Raw genomic sequence first — 27,515 nt, 5'->3', positions numbered from 1 at the left:
TTGTCTGCTTAATGTAACAGCAATAAGTGAAAATGTATGAAGTGTTATTTCTCTCTGACATTGTAACAGCTGAACAGTTAAGTTTCATCTCGTGTAAAATATGCTAAGTCTCTTTGACATAGCAACTGACTCAGAAGTCTTGCTGACTTTGTAAATGTATGAATTACTAAGACTCCATCTCAAACAGCTGAGCTCTTATGTCTCATGGGCTATATGTATGATAGACTAAAACATATTGCAACTATAAAAATATTATTCAATTTTTATATATTATTAATATACATTTTTTTATACTTTAAGAACTGTGAAAAATAAATGTTTACTTGGGCAGTTATTCTTTTTTTCTACAGCAGTTATCTTCATCACTCTTTGAAAACATAATGTAACTGGATAGATAAAGAAATCTACTCACCATTGGCAGCAAGAGAGCTCATACATATAAAGGTTAAGGAAACTTGCAAGCTTTTGGAGCCAGTGGCTCCTTGTGGCAGAAAGTTTCAAGGAGAAGGAAGAGGGGTGAAGAAAAAAGACTGGCAAGGTTTAGGAAATGGGGAGAGTTTGGAAAAGTCACTCAGAACTCCAGGTCAAGGGAGACTTACTAGAGCTGATGGGAAGGGAAAGCTGATTTGTGGGGAATGCACCAGATAAGATTTGAAAACCTTTGTGCTTAAAGATGGAAGGTGGAGTAATAAACAAGATAGAGAATACTGACAAAAAAAGTGTAAGAGATAATAAGAGTGGTAAAATAAGTACATTGCATGTGGTAGAGTTGTGGGGAAATAGACAGTTCAAAAAATAAAAGATATAGAAAAGTAAAAGAGAGTAAGGAAAGTAGTAGTAAGTGAGAAGAAATGCTGAGAATGAAGAAGACCAGGTGGGTAGTGAGAAACGAAGACATGTTGTAATGCTAGTTCCCACGTGCGGAATTCTGAGAAGCTAGCATCTGGGGGAAAAATCCAGATGGCACATGTGGTGTAACAGTCACCGAGGTAATGATTGTCATGTAGCAGAGGGTGCTCTACAACAAGTTACTGTGAGTTGCTGGTGTACACCCTCTGTCTATGTTCATTCATACTGACTGATAACATGGTTGTAGTCATACCAACATTTGAGGTCAAACAGTGTTTGCATATTACCAAACTATTAAACATCCTTACTCACTGTAAACTTCCTGCGTCGAGGATCGTATGTTTGTGGAAGATCTAAGTCTGAGACTTGCACCATACATCTGCTTACCATCACCTCCTCCAGTATTATTCCTGGCACTCCTTACAGTCATGTGTGAAAGCAGCCAGGTCGTATATATCAGCTTTGCTGGAATCATTATGCAGAATTTTGTGTGTCTGTGATTAATAACAAGCTATGCACTTGCACGAAAGACCATTGCATTTTTGAGTCATCAGTCTTCTCACTGGTTAGATGCTGTCCGCCAAAAATTCCTCTCAAGTGCCAAGCTTTCATCTCAGAGTAGCACTTGCAGCCTATCTGTATGTCCTGAGTTATTTATTGGATGTATCCCAATCTCTGTCTTCCTCTACAGCTTTTACTCCTCTGCAGCTCCCTATAGTTCCGTGGAAGTTATTCCCTGATGCGTAACTGATGTTCTATCATACTGCCTCTTATTTTTGTCAGTGTTTTTTTTCCCCCATATATTCCTTCCCTCACCGATTCTGTGGAGAACCACCTCCTCTCTCCTTACCTTATTAGCCCATCTAATTTTCAACATTCTTCTGTAGCACCACATCTCAAATGCTTCTATTCTCTTCTGTTCAGTTTTCTTGTGGTCCATGTCTCAGTGCTGTACAATACTGTTCTCCAAACATAGTAGACTTCTCTTTGCCAGTAATGCCCATTTTGTCAGTGCTACTCTGCTTTTAATGTCACACTTGCTCTGTCCATCATAGGTTATTCTGCTGCCTAGGTAACAGAATTCCTTAATTTCATCCACTTCATTATTACAAATTATGATGTTAAGTCTCCCACTTTTCTCATTTCTGCTATTTATCATCACTTTTGCCTTTTTTTGATTTACTTTCAATCCAAATTCTTTACTCATTTGACTGTTCATTCCATTCAGCAGATCCTGTTAATTCTTCTTCGCTTTTACTTTCATTGCAGTACTGTGACCAAAGGCCAATTACAATGGACAGTTGCTGAGAATACTGCACTGTTGCTGGGTCTCCTTCCTTGCCTATATTGAAGCCACCATACTCATTTTTTAACATGGCTAAGAAACATGAAGTGCATTAGTTTAAATATTTCTACATCCATACTCTGCATACCACCATGTAGTGAATGGCAGAGGGTATGTCAAATTGTCCCAGTTATATAGGCTTTTTTCCATTTCGTACACATATGGAACATGGGAAGAGTAATTGCTTAAATGATTCTGTGTGTGCTATAATTAGTCTGATCTTGTCTTTGTGAGCTCTATGAGATGATATGCAGAGAGTTGTAGTACATTCCTAGATTTGTCGCTTAAAGTTGGTCCTAGAAATTTTTAAAGTAGGGTTTTACAGGATAGTTTCCATGTATCTTCAAGAATCTGCCAGTTAAGTTCTTTCGTTATTGCTGTGATGCGCCCTTGAGTCAAACAAACCTGTGATCAATTGTGCTACCTTTCTCCACATGTGTTCAGTATCCTCTGTTAGTCCTATCTGGTACGGGTACCATGCACTTGAGCAATATTCAATGTTCATGCAGCTATTATATAGAAATTAGTGTGTAGCAGTCTGCCTCTGTAACGCAGCGGTAGCATTACTGCGTACCACGCAAGGGGGCCCAGGTTCGATTCCCGGCAGGGGACTGGGTGTTGTGTGTCTTTCATCATCATTGAAACGCAAATCACTGAAGTGGCGGTAATTAAAAAGACTTGCAATACGGCGGCCTAACCCCAAAGTGGGTATCCCAGCCGATAAATGCCATACAATCATTTAATTTCATTTCAGTGTGTAGCAGATTCAAGTAACAGTTGATGTTGGTTTAGTAAACCCTAGTCAGGCTAATTAATGCCATCTGAAAAGCTAATTTGATGAATGTGCGACTACACTCATTTAAATTGTGTTTTATTGTATGACTTTGAATGCTTGTATTTTAACCCTTTGAATACCAGTGGTTTTTGCTTGAAACCAGTGCCTTTAGCATGAATCCATTGATCTTATTGCAAGACAGAGACATCTAGTGGTACTCTGAGATACTTCTACGAATGTAGTGTTTTGTAGCAGTCACTTTTAGTGTTCAAAATAACATTTGGCATGGAGATTGTGCTATGTGATTGTAGGAGACAATGACATGTAGATATTTTTATAGTGGCCATATTGAGATCATTGACAGCGAAGTAAGTATATCTAAAGTTATTGTAACATAAATTTGAGTTGGCATTACTGCTTTTGTGACTGGTTTCAATATAAAACCACTGGGACAGAATGTAATTTTAATACAAAATTTACACATATTAGGCCCATTTTTGGTTGTTATTTAGGACTATAATTTGTTTGAGGCATCATTAGGTCATGGGAGTCAAGGACACAACCAGGATTTGCCGAAGGGGGGGTCCGTTTTGTGAAAGGCGACCTTGAAATGATACACATTTTTCACATATTCTTAAAATATTTGTAAAGAATGATAAGCCATTTTATTCAACAGTGATATCAGCATTTGCACCAAGTGGAGATATAACCATGATATGTAGGAGTTGTGTATTTTGGCAAATCACTAACAAGCAGTCATGCTCCAATCTCCATTCATCCTTCTACGTGATTTTACACTGTTCTTCTTTGAGGCTGTTTTTGAGCTGAAGAAGTGATCAAGAACAGACGAGCACTAATTTTTTTGCGATACCATGATTATTATCGTTAGGGCTTCTGGAATAAAGAGATCCCCGTTTGAGCCAACCATTAGTTAATGCCCCAATTAGGCACAGGTTTTAATACTAACAGTGAGTTTACTTTTAAAAATATTGTTTTTTCATCTTTTGTAACTGTTGTATAATCAATGCCTGTCACTCATCACGTTGTTCTAATGTTAATTTCAGATATCTGATGATGTCACTAGTTGAAACAGCATGATAAAGAAAGAAAATTTTAATAGCAATCAAGACAATTTTACCCACAAAACATTTGAAGATAATTTACATCTGTCGATGGTTCTCTCTCCAAGATAACATGCTGTATTCTCCCTAGCAAGAATCCAGTCACAAATTATGCTTGATGCCCCATAGGATAATACATTCAGTAATAAATGTGTGTAGAGCTGAGTCAAATGCCTTTCGGGAGTCAAGAAACGCTGCATTCTATCAGATTGATGCCCTTCTTATAGATGTGTATCAGCTGCGTGCTTTCTTCTAACTACTGGGGACAGTTTTTTGTTCAAGGGATCTTTGGTATATCATGGTCAAAAGAGAGGCAATCTCAGCTGCAAATTCAGTACAGAATGTGATAGGGATTCCATTAGGCCCTGGAGCTTTGTTTAGTTTTAACGACTTCAGCTATCTCAATGCCACCAACGCTAATATCTGCTTCACTCATCTTTGCAGTGGTACAAGAATTAAATTGGGATGCTACTCTTGAGCTTTCATTTGTAAAGGAGTATTTGAAAACAGAGTTGATCATTTCTGCTTCTGCTTTGCTGTCCTGAATTTCAGTTCCTGTCTTGTCCACGAGTGTGTGGACACTAACTTTTTTGTTACTAACAGCCTTTGTATACAATCAAAAGATCTTTGACTTTTGTGAAAGATCTTCCAATAATTTTCTGCCACAGTAGTTATTGCCCTCATGACAGCCAAATCTATTCCATTCATCATTTCTCTGTCTATAACACCATGCTTTGTTTTACACATATTATGCAGTAATCTCTGTTTCTTTTGAAGTTTCTTTACAGTGACTGTATACCATGGACAGTCCCTCCCTCCTCCCATGCCCCATCATGAACTGTTCTACATCTATCCAGTGTGTGGTCAACTATTCTTTTAAGCTTGAGACATATTTCCTTTACATGCACCTGCACTAAGCTAAGAGTTTGAAGTTCCTCACTAGATATGACACTACTGCTTCTTTATCTGTTTCACTGAATATATAAATCTTTCTTCTTTTTTTTAGTTTCCTTTTTTTACCTTGGTAATCATTGTTGCTACTGCTGCCTCATGGTTACTGATACATGTTTCAATGTGGAAGTCTTCAAAAAGGTCATGTTTATTTGTTGCCATTTGCTCCAGTATAGTATTCCAATATGGTTAGGAGCAATTATAAAATAAATTTCTATAGAACAGAGACTATACCTTGATTTGTAAGATAAGATTACATTATTTCATAATGTCAGTGGCCGTGTCGAGGTGGATACACTGGTTCCCACCAGATCACCAAAGTTAAGCACCATTGGGCGTAGCCAATAGTGATGGGTGACCATCCAGGCACACCACATATTATTGACAATTTTTCTTTCAGATAGAGGGTATGGGAGGGGTGGTGGCATAAAGTTCCTGATCACCAGTCTTTGCACCCATGTTCTGGGTTAAATTCCAAACCTCTCCGCAGTGCCTCCTGAAGTGAGGGCATGCGACAGTGTTGATGGTGATCTGTCCTTTGGATGGGGATCTTAAGCTCAGTGAGTCCCATGGTGCTTTTTAAGAGGAGTAGCCAATGCTCTGCCATCGAGTTGGACCCTCTACTTTCTCATATCTCCAGTAAGAACACAACATTTCACTTCTCTTCACTATACTACACTGTGCTACACTACACACAAACACCTTTACAATCATCTACAATTTAACAGACACACACACACACACACACACACACACACACACACACACACACACATCTGTCATACTTCACAAAGGAAAGGTGTATGTGGCTGCAGAGGATAGGAAAAACATTTCTAAGTAGGCAACTGAATTTCTAATGTCATAATGTATTGGTTTAAGGATGTACGACAACTGGGTCATTGCACAATTCCATAAAAATCAAGTGAAATATCTTCTTATATGAATAGTTTCAGTACTTAAAATGTTTAGGAAATTTGTCATAAAGTAGCATTTTCATTTAAATGCTCTCTATGATGCTTGTAACAGAATAAAATTAATATGGAAGCAGAAGATGATATTAAACATGGAATGTGTGTCTGTTTGCTATTAATACCTTTGGAAACTGTTAAAGTAAGTTGCTACTTTTGTTGTTGTATGTTCACTGTTGCTAAATATGGGTAATTTGTTCATACAGTACATGACAGAAGGCATCTTGCTCCGGGAAATGATGGCTGATCCTCTCCTGAGAAATTATTGTGTTATAATGCTGGATGAAGTTCATGAGAGAACACTCTTCACTGATATTGTCATGGGACTACTTAAAAAGATTTTGAGAGTAAGTATGTATCAAGTGATAAAAATGACATAAAACTGTAATGCAGATACATGTATCATAATTGGAAGCAATTAGAGATTAGGGGAGGGTTTTCTCACATGTCAGTGCATTGCAAATGCTTGTCATGAAGTAGTGCACATGAAAATAAATCTTTCATAGCTGTAGCATAAATTCTGGAATCACAGAGGTTAAATATGACATCTGATTTGTTTGGCTACATCAACAAACCTGAAGTTCTTTTCGCTCCTAGAGATCAAATGATATCATTTTGAAGGAAAGAATAAAGATGAACCATTTTCATGGTTTCATAGAAAAGAAACATTCACTAAAAAACATAAAAGGAGTAAAGTTCAGGTGCCACCAGTATAAAGAAACACTCAATTGAAATTTTGTAGTGTTTTCTTGTTGTATGTGTGGTCTTTTATAAAACCATTTAGTTGATTATAACTGAAAGCTGTACATTTTAAGGCGACCTTCCACAAGTAGGCCATAACAGGTACTGATAAAATGGCTTGACACACATGTTATTTTTACGGGAAAGTAGCATCAAATTCTGGCTACTCTACCGTAGCTCCTGCTAGCTTTTGTTTGCCTCAGTGCTTGCTTCCTCTTTATGAACTTACACAGAACCTCCCCTCTCATTACCAACTGACATATTTCCATCAACCCAACTGAATCTTTCTCTTCCATCCCTTGCTCTGCTGAAGTCAACATAAGACTGTCTTTGGATTGTGAAACTGAGTATCTTTCCAACATCGTCAGCCAGTATCACAATTCAGCTTCCAACATAATTAATTAGAAGGCAGTATATTCATAATCCCATTACTTGAGTTGGCAATATTCTTTGAAATATGCAACCACCCAATGTCCAATGTCTACTGCAGAAACTATTTAAGCAGTTGCTAACAAAACAGAAGCATGGCTTTGTGTCAAGCACTGAAACCAGCTGAGCAGTAGACTTTACACCAACCAACCCATCACCCATGTTGTTGTTGTGGTCTTTAACCCGAAGACTGATTTGATTCTGCGTTCAACGTTGCTCTATCCTGTGCAAGCCTCTTCATCTACAGATAAATACTGCAGTTCACATCAGTTTGAACCTGTGCATATTCATCTCTTGGTCTCTCTCTACAATTTTTACCCTGTTCTCTTCCCACCAGTAATAAACTGATGATTCCTTGATGGCTCAGAATGCTCAATATCAGCCAGTCCCGTCTTTTGCTCAAATTATGTTACAAATTTGTTTTCTCTTCAATTCTGTTTAGCATTTCGTCATTAGTCATGTAATCTACCCATCTAATCTCTAGCATTCTTTTGTAGCACCACATTTCAAAATATTTGCTGCCCTCTGTCACTAAAAGGCTCCAAATTGTAGCCTGTAATGTGGCAGTGTGTAATGAAACTATGTCGGAGAATGAGAAACAGCTTTCTGTAATTGCATTTTGAATTTGAAGAGTTCATCCTCACATAGAGCACTATCTCCTTCAGCATAACAATGCCAGACCACACACAAGTGCTGTGACTTCTGCAACAGTTCAATGCCTTGGGTTCACTGTCATCGATCATCCTCCTTACAGTCTTGACTTGGCCTTCTCCAATTTTCATCTGTTTCCAAAACCTAAAGAACACCTTTAAGGACTCATTTTGATAGTGATGAAACAGAGAAAACAGAGATGAGGTTGTCGCTCCGCCCCAGACATTCTCTAGTGAAAGTATCTACAAACTGGTCTCTCATTGGGAGAAATGTGTTAATCACCAGAGTGACTATGTTGAGATGAGAAGTAAATATGTACTTGTAAATTATAGATTGCAGCAATCAGTTGTCCTTTTTAAATTTTATTACGTAGATCTAGATTTTGGCTAGAAGCTAGCCATTCTCAATGCACTATTATTTTCGCCCATTACATGTAAGTCCCTGTTAATCGGGCTTCACCCACAGCAGTATTCAGTGAACTGTGGGTGAAGCAGCCCAATCAACAGGGACTTACATGCATTGAGCGAAAATAAAAGTGCATTGAGAATTTCTAGCTTCTAGCTGAAATCTAGATCTGCATAATAAAAATTTAAAAAGGACAACTGACTGCTGCAATCTATAATTTACAAGTCAATATAACAGTCGCTGAGTGCAACCAATTTCCGAATGGAAGGTAACATGATGAAGTAAATATGTATACATGACAAGTAAGGATGTAGAATGTTAATAATGTTTGTTTTATTCAAGAAGCGTTAAGAGTTTTCACATAAAAAATTCAGAGGCATTACTATCAGCATGCCCTCATACATCCTCCTTTCAAGACACTCTCCATTCCATTCAATTGCTCTTTCAAATCCTTTGCTGTCTCTGCAGATTTATAGTGTCATTGGCAAACCTCAAAGCTTGTATTTCTTCTTCTCCAAATTTTTCTTTGGTTTTCTTTCCTGCTTGCTCAGCATACTCATAGACTAACATCGCGGACAGTCTACAATCTTGTCTCACCCCTTTCTCAACTGCAGCTTCCCTTTCATACATATATAGTTAAAATACGGCTTCCTGACCGTTGACCTTCTTGTGCGAACGCACATGCTATGCCCGAACTCGTACGGGACTTGGTAGATTAATCTGCCATGAGTAATGAGGATGATGGGCAAACATCTATTAGGCGCACTGCGAATGTAGTGGTGTGGACATGTTGGGAATGTGGGTCTCACGGGGAGCGTGCAAGGGATAAGTCCCTGCAGGCGCACTATCCTCTGTGCCCTCGGTGGCTCAGATGGATAGAGTGTCTGCCATGTAAGCAGGAGATCCCGGGTTCGAGTCCCGATCGGGGCACACATTTTCAACATGTCCACAATGAAGTATATCAATGCCTGTTTGCAGCTAGGGTGTCCATTTAATTAACATTTCATTCTAGCAAAGATGCAAGGTCATCAATGGTAACTGTTCTTTCAGGAACAGATACTACCGTCATATATAATTGTCAAAAGCTTTCTGTAAGTCTACAAATTATATAAACATAGGTTTGGTTTTCTTTAACCTGTCTTCTAAGGTATATCATAGGATCAGTATGCCTCATGTATTCATATTTTTCTCTAGAACCCAAAATGATCTTCCCTGAGGTCAGTTTCTTCCCCATTCTTATGTAAATAATTCATGTCAGTATTTTGCAGTCATGACTTATGAAACTGGTAGTTCTGTAACATTCACACTTATCAGCACCTGCTTCCTTTGGAATTGAAATTATTACATTCTCTGGAGGTATGATGGTATTTTGCCTGTCTTATACATCTTACTCAGCAAGTGGGATAGTTTGGTCATTGCTGGCTCTCCCAAGGATCTCAATGGTGCTGAGACAATGTTGTCTACTTCAGGGACCTTTTTTCAACTGATGTCTTTCAGTGCTCTGTCAAATTATCCTCACAGTGTCATACTTCCCATCTCATCTACTTCCTCTTCCTTTTCTATAATATCGTCTTCAAGTCTATGTCTCTTGTACAGCCCCTGTATGTATCCATTCCACCGTTCATCTTTGCCTTCTTTGCTTAGCTCTAGTTCCCATCTGGGCTCTTGATATTCATCCAGCTGCATTGCTATCTTGAAAGGTCACTTTAACTTTTAGAAGCTGAGGATGAAATAGATATACTATGCCTGTCTGTGTTGACAGATGTGAAAATTACCGAACAATCACTTTAATAAGCCACAGCTGCAAAGTACTAACACGAATTCTTTACAGACGAATGGAAAAAGTAGTAGAAGCCGACCTCGGGGAAGATCAGTTTGGATTCCGTAGAAATACTGGAACACGTGAGGCAATACTGACCTTACGACTTATCTTAGAAGAAAGATTAAGGAAAGGCAAACCTACGTTTCTAGCATTTGTAGACTTAGAGAAAGCTTTTGACAATGTTGACTGGAATACTCTCTTTCGAATTCTAAAAGTGGCGGGGGTAAAATACAGGGAGCGAAAGGCTATTTACAACTTGTACAGAAACCAGACGGCAGTTATAAGAGTTGAGGGACATGAAAGAGAAGCAGTGGTTGGGAAGGGAGTGAGACAGGGTTGTAGCCTCTCCCCGATGTTATTCAATCTGTATATTGAGCAAGCAGTAAAGGAAACAAAAGAAAAATTTGGAGTAGGTATTAAAATCCATGGAGAAGAAATAAAAACTTTGAGGTTCGCCGATGACATTGTAATTCTGTCAGAGACAGCAAAGGACTTGGAAGAGCAGTTGAACGGAATGGATGGTGTCTTGAAGGGAGGATATAAGATGAACATCAACAAAAGCAAAACGAGGATAATGGAATGTAGTCGAGTTAAGTCGGGTGATGCTGAGGGTATTAGATTAGGAAATGAGACACTTAAAGTAGTAAAGGAGTTTTGCTATTTGGGGAGCAAAATAACTGATGATGGACGAAGTAGAGAGGATATAAAATGTAGACTGGCAATGGCAAGGAAAGCGTTTCTGAAGAAGAGAAATTTGTTAACATCGAGTATAGATTTAAGTGTCAGGAAGTTATTTCTGAAAGTATTTGTATGGAGTGTAGCCATGTATGGAAGTGAAACATGGACGGTAAATAGTTTGGACAAGAAGAGAATAGAAGCTTTTGAAATGTGGTGCTACAGAAGAATGCTGAAGATTAGATGGGTAGATCACATAACTAATGAGGAAGTATTGAATAGGATTGGGGAGAAGAGAAGTTTGTGGCACAACTTGACCAGAAGAAGGGATCGGTTGGTAGGACATGTTCTGAGGCATCAAGGGATCACCAATTTAGTATTGGAGGGCAGCGTGGAGGGTAAAAATCATAGGGGGAGACCAAGAGATGAATACACTAAGCAGATTCAGAAGGATGTATGTTGCAGTAGGTACTGGGAGATGAAGAAGCTTGCACAGGATAGAGTAGCATGGAGAGCTGCATCAAACCAGTCTCAGGACTGAAGACCACAACAACAACAACAACATGCCTGTCTGAGCATCACATTGTTACTGATATGTAAGTGGATATAAGCTCTCTGCACATGTAATTAGAGAAAATATGGAGAAAGAAGGAGTTTCCATATATGCCAAAAGTTATCATTGTGCAAAAAGTATAGAAACAAAAAAGTTTTGTGTAGAGAAACATATAGAAGCATGTGCCTGTGAGCTTAAATTAAATAAAGGCACATTTATAATTGTAACTGTATATAGGTCCCCATCGGGAAATTTTCATCTATTTCTGAAAAATTTGGACTCCTTGTTGTGCTATCTGTCAGACAGGGGGAAGCAAATTATTATTTGTGGGGACTTCAATGTAGATTCTCTGAAAGAGGGTAATAGGGAAAATGACCTTGAAATATTACTCAGTTCTTTCAATTTGACACCCGTTATTGATTTTCCTACTCGGGTGGTAAAGGATAGCAGTTCACTGATAGATAACTTCTTTATAGACAAAGATAAGTTTAACCAGATAAATGCTCAGCCTGTTGAGAATGGTCTTTCTGATCATGGTGCGCAGCTAGTTACAATATATGACATAGCTCCATTCAACAGTACTAAACAGTCCTCCAAAGTAGTACGTTCAGTCAACGATTTAACAATTGCAAATTTCAGGGAAAGCCTACAGCAGTTAGACTGGGATGAGGTGTACCGTGAACCTGATGCCAATTTAAAATATAATTTATTTCATGACACTTTTGTAAATGCATTTGAAAACTGCTTCCCCAAGAAAATAGTTAAATATACTCGTAAGAAACCATGTAACACACCATGGCTTACTAAGGGTATAAAAATATCTTGTAACTGGAAAAGGGAAATGTATCTGACAGCAAGAAAGAATAGTGACCCAGAAGCTATCAAACATTATAAAAACTACTGTGCTATATTAAGAAAAGTTATTAAAAAATCCAGAAGTATGTGTATCATGTCCAAAATCAGCAACTCTGATAATAAAATTAAAACAATTTGGAATATTATTAAAAGAGGAACAGGTCAACCAAGAGCACAGGAAGACAGTATTACCATCAAATTTTTTTTACGAACAAAAAGTCAGAAGTTGAAAATATTGTTAATAATCATTTTCTAAATGTTGTGGATATAGTAGGATCCAGGTGTTCATTAGAAGATGCTAGGTTGTTAATGGAAGAGGCCATACCTATGCAATTTGATACAATTGAAATCTCGCTCACTTCTCCCTCTGAAATTAGGAAAATAATAAACTTGCTTAAAAGCAAAAACTCACATGGAATTGATGGCATTTCCAGCAAAATACTAAAAGCTTGTTCTCAACAGATAAATAAGATTCTCATCCACCTGTGTAATAGCTCTCTGGAACAGGGCATTTTTCCTGATAGACTGAAATATGCTATTGTTATACCTTTGTATACAAAAGGGGATAGATATGATGTCAACAATTACCATCCAATCTCCCTTCTAACAGCTTTATCCAAAATTTTTGAGAAAGTAATGTATTCAAGAGTAGCTTCACATATCTGTAAAAATGAAGTACTAACAAAATGTCAGTTTGGTTTCCACAAAGGTTTTTTCAACAGAAAATGCCATATATGCTTTCACCAATCAAATTTTGAATGATCTGAATAACCGAACACCACCCATTGGGATTTTTTGTGATCTCTCAAAGGCTTTTGATTGTGTAAATCATGAAATTCTGCTAGACAAGCTCAAGTATTGTGGCATGAGTGGGACAGTACACAAATGGTTTAATTCATACCTAACTGGAAGAGTGCAGAAAGTTGAAATAAGCAGTTCTCATAATATGCAAAGATCAGCACATTCCTCAAACTGGGGAACTATCAAGAATGGGGTTCCACAAGGGTCGGTCTTGACTCCTTTGTTGTTCTTAATATATATTAATGACTTGCCATTCTATATTCATAAAGAGGCAAAGTTAGTTCTCTTTGCTGATGATACAAGTATAGTAATCACACCTGACAAACAAGAATGAACTGATGAAATTGTCAATAATATCTTTCAGAAAATTACTAAGTGGTTCCTTGTAAATGGACTCTCACTGAATTTTGATAAGACACAGTACATACAGTTCCGTACAGTAAATGGTATGACGCCATTAATAAATATAGACCTTAATCAGAAGCATATAGCTAAGGTAGAATATTCAAATTTTTTAGGGGTGTCCATTGATGAGAGATTAAATTGAAAGAAACACATTGATGATCTGCTGAAACGTTTGAGTTCAGCTACTTATGCAATAAGGGTCATTGCAAATTTTGGTGATGAACATCTTAGTAAATTAGCTTACTACGCCTATTTTCACTCATTGCTTTCATATGGCATCATATTTTGGGGTAATTCATCACTGAGGAATAAAGTATTTATTGCACCAAAGCGTGTAATCAGAATAATAGCTGGAGTCCACCCAAGATCATCCTGCAGACATTTATTTAAGGATCTAGGGATATTCACAGTAGCTTCTCAGTATATATACTCTCTTATGAAATTTGTTATTAACAGCCAACCCAATTCAAAAGTAATAGCAGTGTGCATAACTACAATACTAGGAGAAAGGATGATCTTCACTATTCAAGATTAAATCTAACTGTGGCACAGAAAGGGGTGAATTATACTGCCACTAAAGTCGTTGGTCACTTACCAAATAGTATCAAAAGTCTGACAGATAACCAACAAGTATTTAAGAAGAAATTAAAAGAATTTCTGAATGACAACTCCTTCTACTCCATAGAGGAATTTTTAGATATAAATTAAGAAAAAAGAAAAAAACCAAACAAAAGTATAAAAAAATTAAAAAAACCAAAAAATAAAAAAAGTTGTTATATTAACTTAATTATGTTGTTAAATTAACTTAATTATGTCATGTATTGGAAAATTTGACTCGTTCCACATCATTACGAAACATCATATTCATGATCCATGGAACTACTCTTAATCTAATCTAATCTAATCTATGGGTGGTATCTTTCTCCTAGCTATACATGCTTCTGTAGATTTACATGTACTAGCCGTTTCTGCTTAGCCATTTCGTACTTTCTGTCAGTCTCGTTTTTCAGACACCTGTATTCAATTTCACTTCCTTCATTTGTTGTATCTTTTCTTCTTTCACAAATTAAATTTAATATCACCTATAATATACAAGAATTTCTACTATAGCTTGCCTTTTTATCTATTTGATCTTCTGTTGCCTTCACAGTTTTATCTCACAAAGCTACCTATTCATCAGCTACTGTTATTCCTGTCCCCTGTTTCAGTCAGTCATTGAGTAATACTGCCTATGAAACTCTCAACAACCTCTGATTCTTTGAACTTATCCAGGCCCCTCACCTTACATTACTGCCTTTTTGCAATTTCTTCAGTTTTAATCCATGGTTCATAATCAATAAATTATGGTCAGAACCCACATCTTCTCCTGGAAATGTCTTAAAGTTTAAAATCTGATTCCGAAATCTGTCTTGCCATTTTATACCTGCTTGTAAACAAAATGTCACTTTCAAAATCCAGTCTTCTTGTCTTGTGGCAAAATAAAATGAATTTATAACAGTTCGTAAACAAACACAACGATCCAAACATTATTTACAATAACTAGTCATTTCCAACATTTTGAAACTTCTTTCTGTACAGAAATTCACTGAATCTATGAATTTCCTCAGATTTTATGTCAAACTGACATTTCAGAGAGCAACATAAATTAAGTGATCATAATTGGTGGGTCTCAAGCCATTGAAGGTATGGAGAAAGGAAAGGTGCCAGGAAATGATATATTTCAATAGAAATGAATTACAGGTAGTTAATTATTTGCATATTCTGTGACTGTTAGTTGCAACCTTTTGGTATGAAATCGAATGAGTCACTCTCTCTCTCTCTCTCTCTCTCTCTCTCTCTCTATCTCTCACACACACACACACACACACACACACACACACACACACACACACACGAAGTTGCCAAGCAGTTGTGGTTTCAGTTTATGTTTGATGGAAATGCTAGTATCTGTTAAATTCTCGACATCTCTGAGTAGGTGATCAGTGATTTTTACAGATGAATACCTCATTTTTTTCTGTGCCACACTAAGCCCGAGTGATGGACAATTGCAAGTCATTTTTCCATTTAGTATTATATTTACAAATATTGTTGTTGTTTTCAAACTGTGATTGATTGTTGATATCAAACATCATAAGGTAGTATATGTACAGTGAAAACTAATAAATTTGAGACAATTTCTAGGCTGTATCTGCCTGTAGGGGACAAATTATTCAATACTCCCAGTAGATGCCTGTAAAAATAAAAGTAACCCACTACCTAACTTTCAAAACTAATAGTTCCTTCAGTGTGAAGGAGAGAGGGACAGGTTGGGGAGGATTAAAAAGCAAGGGCTGGTCACTCAGACCCCAAGAATAGAGCACATCACCTGTAGTGAGGATGGGGGTAGAGAAATATATTATGAGGGTGCTGTCAGTATACCCATATTTTTAAAGGGCTGCCTACAAGAGCCTCTAGAGCGGACAGCACATATTATCCTTACTATGTGCTTCTGTGCACCAAATACCTTTTCTCTCAACAATGAGTTCCCCCAGAATATGATGCCGTAAGATGATAGTGATTGATAATAAGAAAAATAAGTAAACTTTTTTGGCTTTTTTAGCTCCAACGTCTGAAATTATCCACAGTGCGAAAGTAGCAAAACATAGACATTCAAGAAGGTTTGTAATATGTGACTTCCAGTTCAGAATATTCTGTTTCTTGTACTGATTTCTCTCCATATATTATTCCTAATGGTCCTTGTGCAGTACTGAATCTCATGTACTGTGTTTTATCTATGAAAGCATGCTGAAAAGTAATTTTTCTGAATTTATTGTGTGAAATCTCTTAAAGATATTTAAATAAAACACACTTTATTAACCTTCTGCATCTTTTTTTCTTCATGTCTGTATCTTTATTTCTCAACATAGTCGCCCTGGCAATGAACACATTTCTCCCTAGAGACCAGTTTGTTGATATCATCACTGTAGGATGTTTGATTTTGTTGACAGAGCAACAACGTCACCATTACTTATACCACTATCAAAGTGAAGCCCTCAAAAGTGTTCCTTATATTTTGGAAACAGATGAAAATCAGATGGGACCAAGTTGAGACTGTGGGGAGGATGATGATCGATGATAGTGAACTCAAGGCGTCGGATTGTTGCGGATATTACAGCACTCTTGTATGGTCTGCCATTGTCATGCTGAAAGGATAGGGTCCTCCATGTGTGGATGAACTCTTCAAATTTGTGCTTTCAGTTTTTGGAGGATCTCTCACACATTAACATAGTTACATTACACACTGCCATGTTACGTGGTACAGTTTGAAGCCCACTACTGGCAGAGGGTTGCAACATGCATGGGAAAGTTGACCAAGTAATATGCATGACATGTAGTACATCAACCGATATTGAGAACAGAATAAAAATTCAGAGGCATTACTTTCCAGCATGCCCTTGTAAATTCAATAACAGTCAGTTTTCAAAGAATCAGTTATTAATTTTCAGAAAAAAATATTATTTACATTTGAAAATGTTGAAGTTACAGAATTAGACATGGTTATAATACTTGCAAAGAGGATTATTTATGATGGAAGATAATTTATATATAATAAGAACAAGAGTGTAACTAATATCAATCCTGGCAGTACAGCTTTAGTGATTATTTCCGACTCTAAAGTTGCTGTTTCATTCTGTACACTCCTTGAGCATCTTCATGCAACACTCTACATTCTTTTAGTTAGATAGAATGAAAACCAGGTACCAGCCTGATAATGTTTCTGTGGGAAAACACTGCGAACTGTACAAATAAAGGTTTTTGGAAGTCACAGGAAATCCCACTGGCAATATTTTGTCATTTAAATATTGCCTAACCTGATTTGTGAACTGAAAAATAACATGTCCTTTTGAGAGAGCCATTGGATATCCAAACTGAGACTCAGTCTTTTGTTTTGAGAGAGGTAGCTTGCATACATAACTTTTTCCAGTAACTTCGAGAAGAAAGTAAGTAGTGCGACTGAGCTATAAACATGATATTTGCATTTTCAGTCTGTCTTGAAATTTCTCCTGTAACGGTGATGGGTTGCATGTGTGGCTGAATACATTGCATATGTGTGAAGAACAGTATGTTAATACCTTATTTGAGATTCTGCCAACTATGTGAGAGTTTTTGGAATTGAAGTAATTAATTACATTTGCAATTTCTTTAACAGAGTATGGAATAACTGTAATTTTATGGCATGTATGTGGCATTCCTTCTTGCATATAGTCTATTGCTTTATTCCTTGAACTGCTCAGAGCGGTCTTCTGAGTTACTTCAAGGAAGCAGTTGTTGTTGTGGTCTTCAGTCCTGAGACTGGTTTGATGCAGCTCTCCATGCTACTCTATCCTGTGCAAGCTTCTTCACCTCCCGGTACCTACTGCAGCCTATATCCTTCTGAATCTGCTTGGTGTATTCATCTCTTGGTCTCCCTCTATGATTTTTACCCTCCACGCTGCCCTCCAGTACTAAATTGGTGATCCCTTGATGCCTCAGAACATGTCCTACCAATCGATCCCTTCTTCTAGTCAAGTTGTGCCACAAACTCCTCTTCTCCCCAATTCTATTCAATACCTCCTCATTAGTTATGTGATCTACCCATCTAATCTTCAGCATTCTTCTGTAGCACCACATTTCGAAAGCTTCTATTCTCTTCTTGTCCGAACTATTTATCGTCCATGTTCCACTTCCATACATGGCTACACTCCATACAAATACTTTCAGAAACGACTTCCTGACACTTAAATCTATACTCGATGTTAACAAATTTCTCTTCTTCAGAAACGCTTTCCTTGCCATTGCCAGTCTACATTTTATATCCTCTCTACTTCGACCATCATCAGTTATTTTGCTCCCCAAATAGAAAAACTCCTTTACTACTTTAAGTGTCTCATTTCCTAATCTAATTCCCTCAGCATTACCCGAATTAATTCGACTACATTCCATTATCCTCGTTTTGCTTTAGTTGATGTTCATCTTATACCCTCCTTTCAAGTCAATGTCCATTCCGTTCAACTGCTCTTCCAAGTCCTTTGCTGTCTCTGACAGAATTACAATGTCATTGGGGAACCTCAAAGTTTTTATTTCTTCTCCATGGATTTTAATGCCTACTCCGAATTTTTCTTTTGTTTCCTTTACTGCTTGCTCAATATACAGATTGAATAACATCGGGGAGAGGCTACAACCCTGTCTCACTCCCGTCCCAACCACTGTTTCCCTTTCGTGCCCCTCGACTCTTATAACTGCTATCTGCTTTCTGTACAAATTGTAAATAGCCTTTCGCTCCCTGTAATTTACCCCTGCCACCTTTAGAATTTGAAAGAGAGTATTCCAGTCAACATTGTCAAAAGCTTTTTCTAAGTCTACAAATGCTAGAAACGTAGGTTTGCCTTTCCTTAATCTTTCTTCTAAGATAAGTCGTAGGGTCAGTATTGCCTCCCATGTTCCAACATTTCTATGGAATCCAAACTGATCTTCCCCGAGGTCAGCTGCTACCAGTTTTTCCATTCGTCTGTAAAGAATTCGCGTTAGTATGTTGCAGCTGTGATTTATTAAACTGATAGTTCGGTAATTTTCACATCTGTCAACACCTGCTTTCTTTGGGATTGGAATTATTGTATTCTTCTTGAAGTCTGAGGGAGTTTTGCCAGTCTCATACAACTTGCTCACCAGATGGTAGAGTTTTGTCAGGACTGGCTCTCCAAAGGCTGTCAGTAGTTCTAATGGAATGTTGTCTACTCCTGGGGCCTTGTTTCGACTTATGTCTTTCAGTGCTCTGTCAAACTCTTCATGCAGTATCATATCTCCCATTTCATCTTCATCTACATGCTCTTCCATTTCCATAATATTGTCCTCAAGAACATCGCCCCTGTATAGACCCTCTATATACTCCTTCCACCTTTCGGCTTACCCTTCTTTCCATCTGAGCTTTTGATATTCATGCAAGTGGTTCTCTTTTCTCCAAAGGTCTCTTTAATTTTCCAGTAGGCAGTATCCATCTTACCCCTAGTGAGATAAGCCTCTACATCCTTACATTTGTCCTCTAGCCATTTTGCATTTCCTGTCGATCTCATTTTTGAGAAGTTTGTATTCCTTTTTGCCTGCTTCATTTACTGCATTTTTGTATTTTCTCCTTTCATCAATTAAATTCAGTATCTCTTCTGTTACCCAAGGATTTCTACTAGCCCTCATCTTTTTACCTACTTGATCCTCTGCTGCCTTCACTATTTCATCTCTCAAAGCTACCCATTCTTCTTCTACTGTATTTCTTTCCCCCATTCCTGTCAATTGTTCCCTTATGCTCTCCCTGAAACTCTGTACAACCTCTTGTTCTTTCAGTTTATCCAGGTCCCATCTCCTTAAATTCCCACCTTTTTGCAGTTTCTTCAGTTTTAATCTACAGGTCATAATCAATAGATTGTGGGCAGAGTCCACATCTGCCCCTGGAAATGTCTTACAATTTAAAATCTGGTTCCTAAATCTCTGTCTTACCATTATATAATCTATCTGAAACCTTCTAGTATCTCCAGGGTTCTTCCATGTATACAACCTTCTTTCATGATTCTTGAACCAAGTGTTAGCTATGTTTAATTTATGCTCTGTGCAAAATTCTACCAGGCGGCTTCCTCTTTCATTTCTTAGCCCTAATCCATATTCACCTACTACATTTCCTTCTCTTCCTTTTCCTACACTCGAATTCCAATCACCCATGACTATTAAATTTTCGTCTCCCTTCACTACCTCAATATTTTTTTTTTTATCTCATCATACATTTCATTAATTTCTTCATCATCTGCAGGGCTAGTTGGCATATAAACCTGTACTACTGCAGTAGGCGTGGGCTTCGTGTCTATCTTGGCCACAATAATGCGTTCACTATGCTATTTGTAGTAGCTTACCCGCACTCCTATTTTTTTATTCATTATTAAACCTACTCCTGCGTTACCTCTATTTGGTTTTGTATTTATAACCCTGTATTCACCTGACCAAAAGTCTTGTTCCTCCTGCCACCAAACTTCACTAATTCCCACTATATCTAACTTTAACCTATCCATTTCCCTTTTTAAATTTTCTAACCTACCTGCCTAATTAAGGGATCTAACAGTCCACACTCCGATCTGTAGAACGCCAGTTTTCTTTCTCCTGATAACGATGTCCTCTTGAGTAGTCCCCGCCCGGAAATCTGAATGGGGGACTATTTTACCTCCGGAATAATTTACCCAAGAGGACGCCATCATCATTTGACCATACAGTAAAGCTGCATGCCCTCGCGAAAAAGTACGGCTGTAGTTTCCCCTTGCTTTCAGCCGTTCGCAGTACCAGCACACCAAGGCCGTTTTGGTTAATGTTACAAGGCGAGATCAGCCAATCATCCAGACTGTTGTCCCTGCAACTACTGAAAAGGCTGCTGCTCCTCTTCAGGAACCACACGTTTGTCTGGCCTCTCAACAGATACCCCTCCATTGTGGTTGCACCTATGGTACGGCTATCTGTATCGTTGAGCCACGCAAGCCTCCCCACCAATGGCAAGGTCCTTGGTTCATGGGTGGGGGTGGGGGTAGGGGGGGGGGGTGGAAGCAGTTATTAAATACATTGGCTACCTGACTGCTGGAAGGAAAATTGTACGAACAAAAATTCCCTTATTATTTACATAATGCAGAGGAAGACATTTCCCCAAAATCAGTACAAAGCTGTGATTTTTCTGCTTCATAACAGATAAGACATGAAAAAGTATAGCTGTAACACAATGATGTGCAAAATATTCACTAAAATCATTTCCAAAATACACAGAAAAGAATTAGATTTTAATCAATCAAAGGAAGATAGAGATATTAGAAATACATATAGAACAAAGGGCCTTTTTTATGTAATTAGTAAAATTATGGAATGGAATAGTGAGTGTGAATTACCACCTTGCCTAGGATACATAGCTTTTGGGAGCATTTTTTGTTCAGTTTCAATAAACTCTATACCAACAGCCCTTGAGAAACAAGACATTGATTGAACCCATCTTAATATACTGAAGAATAAATACAGGGGGTGGATAAAAATATGGAAACACCAAAAACAAAACATTACCAGGCCTAATATGATACAGGAAATGCATTGGCATTCAAAACAGCTTCCAGTCCTCTTGGTCTGGATAACTGCAGGTCCTGTATGGTTCCAAGGGAGATCTAACACCATTCTTTTTGCAAAATAGTGACAAGTTCAGGTAATTATGATGGAGATGGATAGCAATTATGCACCCTCCTCTCCAAAGTAGACCATGAAGGCCCACTAATATTGAGATCTGGTGATTGTGGTGGCTTGGAGGGATGCAACAATTAATCCTTGTGCTCACAAAATCACTTCTGGACAATGTGAGCTGTGTGAACAGGGGCTCTGTTGTCTTGGACCACATCTTCAATGGGGAAGAAACATTGTACCATGGGATGAACCTGATCATCTAAAATGGTCACATAATTCTTTGCTGTAATGCCCATGGAATACCGCAATTGGCTGCTTTATTTTCTTCCATTGCTCCATAATCCAAGTTTTATTGTTTTGGCACCACATTTTCCTTTTACTGACAGTTGCATCACTGATGAGTGGGTTTGTAATTCCAGCTCACCCTGCAATTCCCTGCTCATAGTGCTCCCTTCATGTTGTTTTGATGCTGACAGGGTTTACGAGTGTAACATTCAGTTCTGCAGTGATTTTTGTAGCTGTCCTCTTATTTTTCTCAGAATCCTCTTCAGTGTCTGTCTGTCATGACTACCCAACACACACTGCGTTGTGACTTATTGCACGATTTTTTCCACTTTCTGTGTACACAATATAAATCTTTGATATGGTGCCTCTTGTAACACCAAAGACTTTGGTTCCCTTGGTTATGGGAGTACCCACCACACAGGCACCAACAATTTTTCCACATTTGAATTCACTCAGCTGCACATTAACGCACTCACAGCTAAACAGAACACTGCTCTAATCATGACTGACAGTTGCAACATATTGATGATCTTGCACAGGTGCGATTTGTAGTTGAATACACCAGCGCAACCTGCAGACTTGGCTAGCATGTGTATTTGTGTTCAAGCATGCATTTATTGCAATGTTTCCATGTTTTTTTCCAACCACTGTGCATACAGTACTACAATTTCCAGTATTTATCAGAACATTGAGAAACTCAGAAATAGAAGAGAAATCGGACAGATAGAGGAGTAAAAATGGCTTAGAGTGCATTTGGTAAATCAATAAAACTGGATTCCCAACGAATTTGAAAGAGAAAGCATACAACAAATTTGTTATACCAGTTTTTACTTATGGCAGTGAGACATGGATATGAAAATCATTCAAAAATTCAATAAACACTGGAGAGATGCACCTGGAGAATTACTGGAAGAGGCACGAAAGTAGATAACTTGTTTAAGGAATGTGCTAGAGTGTAACAAGTGATTATGACTGACTGTAATTAAAATAAAATAGAGGTGGGCAGGCCAGAGAGTTAGGAAAATTGATGGTAGGTTGACCAAAGAAGTATGCTGGTGGATTCCCAGAGAAAATATCTAAATGACAACATAATATAAGGTGGGTAGATAACATTTGAAAACATTCAGGAGCAACCAGCATGAGCATAGCAGAAAACTGTAATTTATGGAAAAGTCTGAAGGATGCTTTCATCCAGCAGTGCCTGACGATGATGGTGATGATAATGATGATGGTGATGGTGGTGATGACAACTGCTTAACCATCACTGATGTTAGATTATTTATGTTCTGTTAACTAGAGTCAGTCTGTTTAAAATTGTGTTAATTTAACATCTAACTTTGCAGGAGTGCATAAGAGACACTAATATTACGCAGGCAGCATTGCTCAGGATTACTATTCACCCCACAACTTCGTTTTGCTAGTACCTACAATTATTTTCCAAATTCCACAAAAACTTTCCTGTACACCTTGTTGGACTTCCTGAGAAGAGGGATGTAGTGGAGAGTGACTTCGACACACTGGAATTGATTTCAGAATAACTTAATTATTTAATACATAGGCTCAGGATCATATCCTATTCTAACTCAATATTTCATCGAAGTTGTCAGAAAGCTCCACAACAGTGAATTCGCTTCTGCAGTATAAAAACTTCCAGCTGGCTTACAAATGTTTTATTATAATTTTGTTTAAAAAACTTTTAAGTTATATGTTTTCATCCATCAAAATTTTGCCACAAGACTATTTTGATTATTACAGAAAAGGAAGAATCTTAAGCTGATTGTCACTTCAGCTACAGTTGATGCTGAACATCTTAAGAACTTTTTTAGCCATTCACCCAGTAATAAGGATACTGCAGTTATTATGAGTGTTCATGGAAGGTTGTATCCAGTCAGTGTCTATTATCTAAAAGGTGAGAGAATATTTATTTATTATGTTAAGTTATAGGAGTTACATGTTCTTCACAAATAAAGTATTAGGTCAGGTAGTCAGAACACTTAGTGATATGTCACACTGGCACAACTTTTTGTTTTAAACTACAAATTGATTATCATTCAGATAAACTTGATAAAACATACAGAACTGGTTACATTACCAACAAAGCAAAAATTATTGAGAAACCGTCTTCATAAAGCCCTCAAAAAGGTGTTACCTGTGTATCTTTATTTATTTATTTTTATCTGAACCAGTAAATGAATTTTAGTACATTGCTTGCACATATGATATAGAGCAAATCAGGTTGTAACACAATTAATTTATAATAACAATAGTTATAAATGGTACTACTATTAATGGTACTACTACTCAATCAAAGTAAATAATAATATAAAGTGACTATGTATTAAATTATTTAATTAACAATTTTTGGTAGGTCACCTTTACTTATTATTATGCTCAGAAGCACAGTAGAAGCACTGCTGAAGGAAGAATTGTCCCAACTTTATTTTAAATGTGTTTAATGCCAGTATACATTTTAAGTAAGAATAGTATGGTTATTTTACATAACTCCAGTATCACATACTCCTCTTTTGCATGAAGTTGTATGTATTGTGTTTGGTGCATGTTAAGCTTCTGCCTAGTCTCGTAAGATTGTAACTCATAGTTACATGTGAAGATGTTTTCTTTCCTAAGATGCTCTCTTTTGTACAGATTAGTGTTTCATACATATCTACAAACAAGGCAGAGACAGTATTTTACAGGTGTTTAAAAATGAATGTATAGGAATCCCTGTATTTATCTCTTTGTGTGTATTTTTTTGTATTTTAATTTTTTGTGTTGTTGTTTTAAAAGTGTGGAATTCCTCCAAAAAGTGATTCCGTACATCATTAGCGACTGGATACTGCCATAGCACATTGTCACCACTGACAAGTAGTTTGTGTTCTGACTTAGAATTCTAACACCATACAAAAGTGTATTCAGTCTTTTATTTAGAATGTTAACATGCATCTCCCACTTAAAAATGTTTACCTAAAAATGTCATATTACTCGCTTTTTTCCTTTAGTGGTGAAAACAGAGTTTGCAGGATTGAGATTTTGGATGGTATGAAAGTTAACTGCCACAGTTTTTTCAGAATTTATGATGAGCCTGTTTGTTCTGAACCAGCGTGCTAAACTTTGGATTACTGATGTTGCTGTTTCCGGCAGATTTTCCTTACTATGTGATCTGATTAGTGTTGTGACTCGCTGATCTTTCAAAGTGCCGCCGCGCAGTTACGCGCATCCTCTACATGCGGCGCTGTCTGCCAGCTATGCAGCAGCCGCGCCACCTAAACGGCCAGCCAGCCAGCGGCTGTTAGACTTGGACTCAGTGCTGATTTGACTGTTACCGTGTACACATGTCTTACTTTGTCTACTTGATCTGTGACTTACATGTATTGTGTCATCTCTGAAATATATGTGTTCAACTTGATGTTATAACAATTGGCGATGAGGTAGTGATTTTTGTTTTCCATCGTTGACCCATATGTTTCCATGGCTACTTTAGAGCAACTATTGCAAGGTCTCATAGAACAGCAAACGCTTCTCACAAATGCGATTCGTGAGTTCATCGCGGCATCCAATGCGAGGCGTCTCTCGTCATTGTCTATACCTCCTTTTCCTCCTTACGACGAGACAGCGGAAGACTGGTCTGATTACGAAAAACGTCTTCGACAGCACTTCTTGGCATTTCATGTCGCGAACGAACAAACATGTAAGTCTCTGTTCCTTTGATGGATTTCACCTCAGATGTATCGGTTGTTGTCGAAATTGGCACCTTTGAAAGATCCTGTGTCTTTGTCCTTTGCTGAAATGTGCTTCTGTCTGTCTATTTTCAAAAGCAAAGGCACGTGGTAGCCTCTCGTGTTGCCTTTTGTCGTTGTTAAAAACTACCAAATCAATCCTATTGCACTTTGGCTGCTGAACTTCACGGCCTCAGTCGAATGTGTCAATTTGTTACTGACGTTCGGGTCATTCCACATCAAATCACCCAATAAAAAATAAATTTTACACCCACCTCCTTAGATTTTCATGAAATTTGGCTCAAATGGTTCTAATACCATCCTGACAACACCTGCAAAATTTTTTTGCTGTATCTCTTATAGTTTTTTTTTTAATAAATTTTTTAAGTTTTTATGTTTTGCGTTTTCCGAACCTTCCGAAATGGTAAATTTAATTTGTATTCAAAACTTTAAAATTGCTTATCTTAAAAACTCTTCTAGATAAGATCATGAATTTTTGCAGCAAGTTTATTTATTATACATATTTGAAGATAAAAATGATACTATTAAAATATATTAATATTTTCTATGAAAAATATATATATATATATGTATTTTTTTTCTTTTCTTTTTTTTAACGGATATTTTGTTTTATAAGAATTGCAATATCTAGAGTCTCAGACCTGATAGAATGCTCAAATTTGTTTTAATTTACTCTTAAACATATAGGCTACTTGATAAAACAAAAATAATGATGGCTTTTTAACATGTTTATTAATTATAGTAGATTACATTAGAATTATGTACAAAGATATTGTACTTACGACACTTATGTATAACCCAACTGATTGCTTGAAACATTGAATTTTTTGAGTAATTTTGTCTTTTTAATAAACATTAATGCTGATTCAACTTGTTTTTCCACTTCATCCAAGAGCTTTCAGTTCTTTTGATACAGTCTTTATTGAAGTAATACATTCTTCCAGTGCCGCTTGATTGAGGTGCGTCTACTACACAGACTATGTGCTCCAAAGGCACTATGCAAGAATCTTCTCTTTCAGGCCAATAAAATGATGCAGCTGGTCCTGAAGGATGTAGAAATAGAATTTCTGCATCTTCTTCATCATTGAATATTGTTTTTACCAGTCCAAAGTACCAGTTACCATCATAATTTACAGCCACATAGCTATTTATGGATGGTTCAACACGAACCCAATCAGAAGATGAATGGAAAGAAAAGAGTAAGGAGGGATTTACACTATCTGTAGTCCTTCTAATTTCAAGGTTGTTTGTTGCAAGTGGTTTGAAGTTATGAAAACTTGTTGTTCCAGGAATGTTTCAGGTTGCTGAAAAACAGTTTTCTAGTTTTAACCGTAGCAAATCAGCTTCTTTTTTGTCAATAAAGTGAAAATGAACACACATCGATTACTGTCATTATTTGTTCTTTGTCTGAAAGCTGTAGACCAGCTTTCCTTAAAATTCTTTTAATAGCTCCTCCTAGGCCATCACAAATTGACTTCCCATGACTTGTTGCAAAAAAAGTGTTGGGCCTTCAAATTAAAGTCTCTCAAGTGTTCAGTCAAATTTTTAAAACTGTTTCTATTTTTGTATTGCCCAGCACAACCATCTGTAATGAAGTGAGCTGAGTCAATGTCAGTATGATGCGATGACAGACACTTTGTAATTTCTTTTTATACAAAGTTAACAAAACCAGTATCACATTCTTGGTCATCACTAATAAAACATTGGTTGGAAACAAAAACATTGTTTTCCTCATTGCTTAGAAAAACTCCAACTGGGTGTAGAGTACAACCACCTCTATTCCAGTGGTAACTTTGGATCTCATTTTGTATAACGAAGGAATAATTTTCACTGAAACCCATCACAATAATTGCTGTTTTGGGTGGTGGGTCTTCTTTCAATCTTTTAAAGGCTGCTGATTGGGATTTTGCTATAAACGAGTGCGGGGTGAGCTTTTCCAATG

The 27,515-nt window shown here is 37.3% G+C and overlaps 1 protein-coding gene across 1 annotated transcript in view; it reads left to right on the top strand.

The window, feature by feature from the left end:
• LOC124615377 (probable ATP-dependent RNA helicase DHX35) overlaps positions 1-27,515 on the top strand; it is a 223,802-nt gene that overhangs the window by 144,397 nt on the left and 51,890 nt on the right. The window contains exons 6-7 of the mRNA XM_047143203.1: positions 6,216-6,356; positions 23,592-23,745. Of these exons, the coding sequence (XP_046999159.1) occupies positions 6,216-6,356; positions 23,592-23,745 (295 nt within the window). The remainder of the gene's footprint in view (positions 1-6,215; positions 6,357-23,591; positions 23,746-27,515) is intronic.

This window comes from Schistocerca americana, chromosome 5 (genome assembly GCF_021461395.2).
Source record: "Schistocerca americana isolate TAMUIC-IGC-003095 chromosome 5, iqSchAmer2.1, whole genome shotgun sequence".
Taxonomy (NCBI): Eukaryota; Metazoa; Arthropoda; class Insecta; order Orthoptera; family Acrididae; genus Schistocerca; species Schistocerca americana.
The sequence above is the reverse complement of the archived record's forward strand: the minus strand, read 5'-3'. Positions and strand labels throughout refer to the sequence as shown.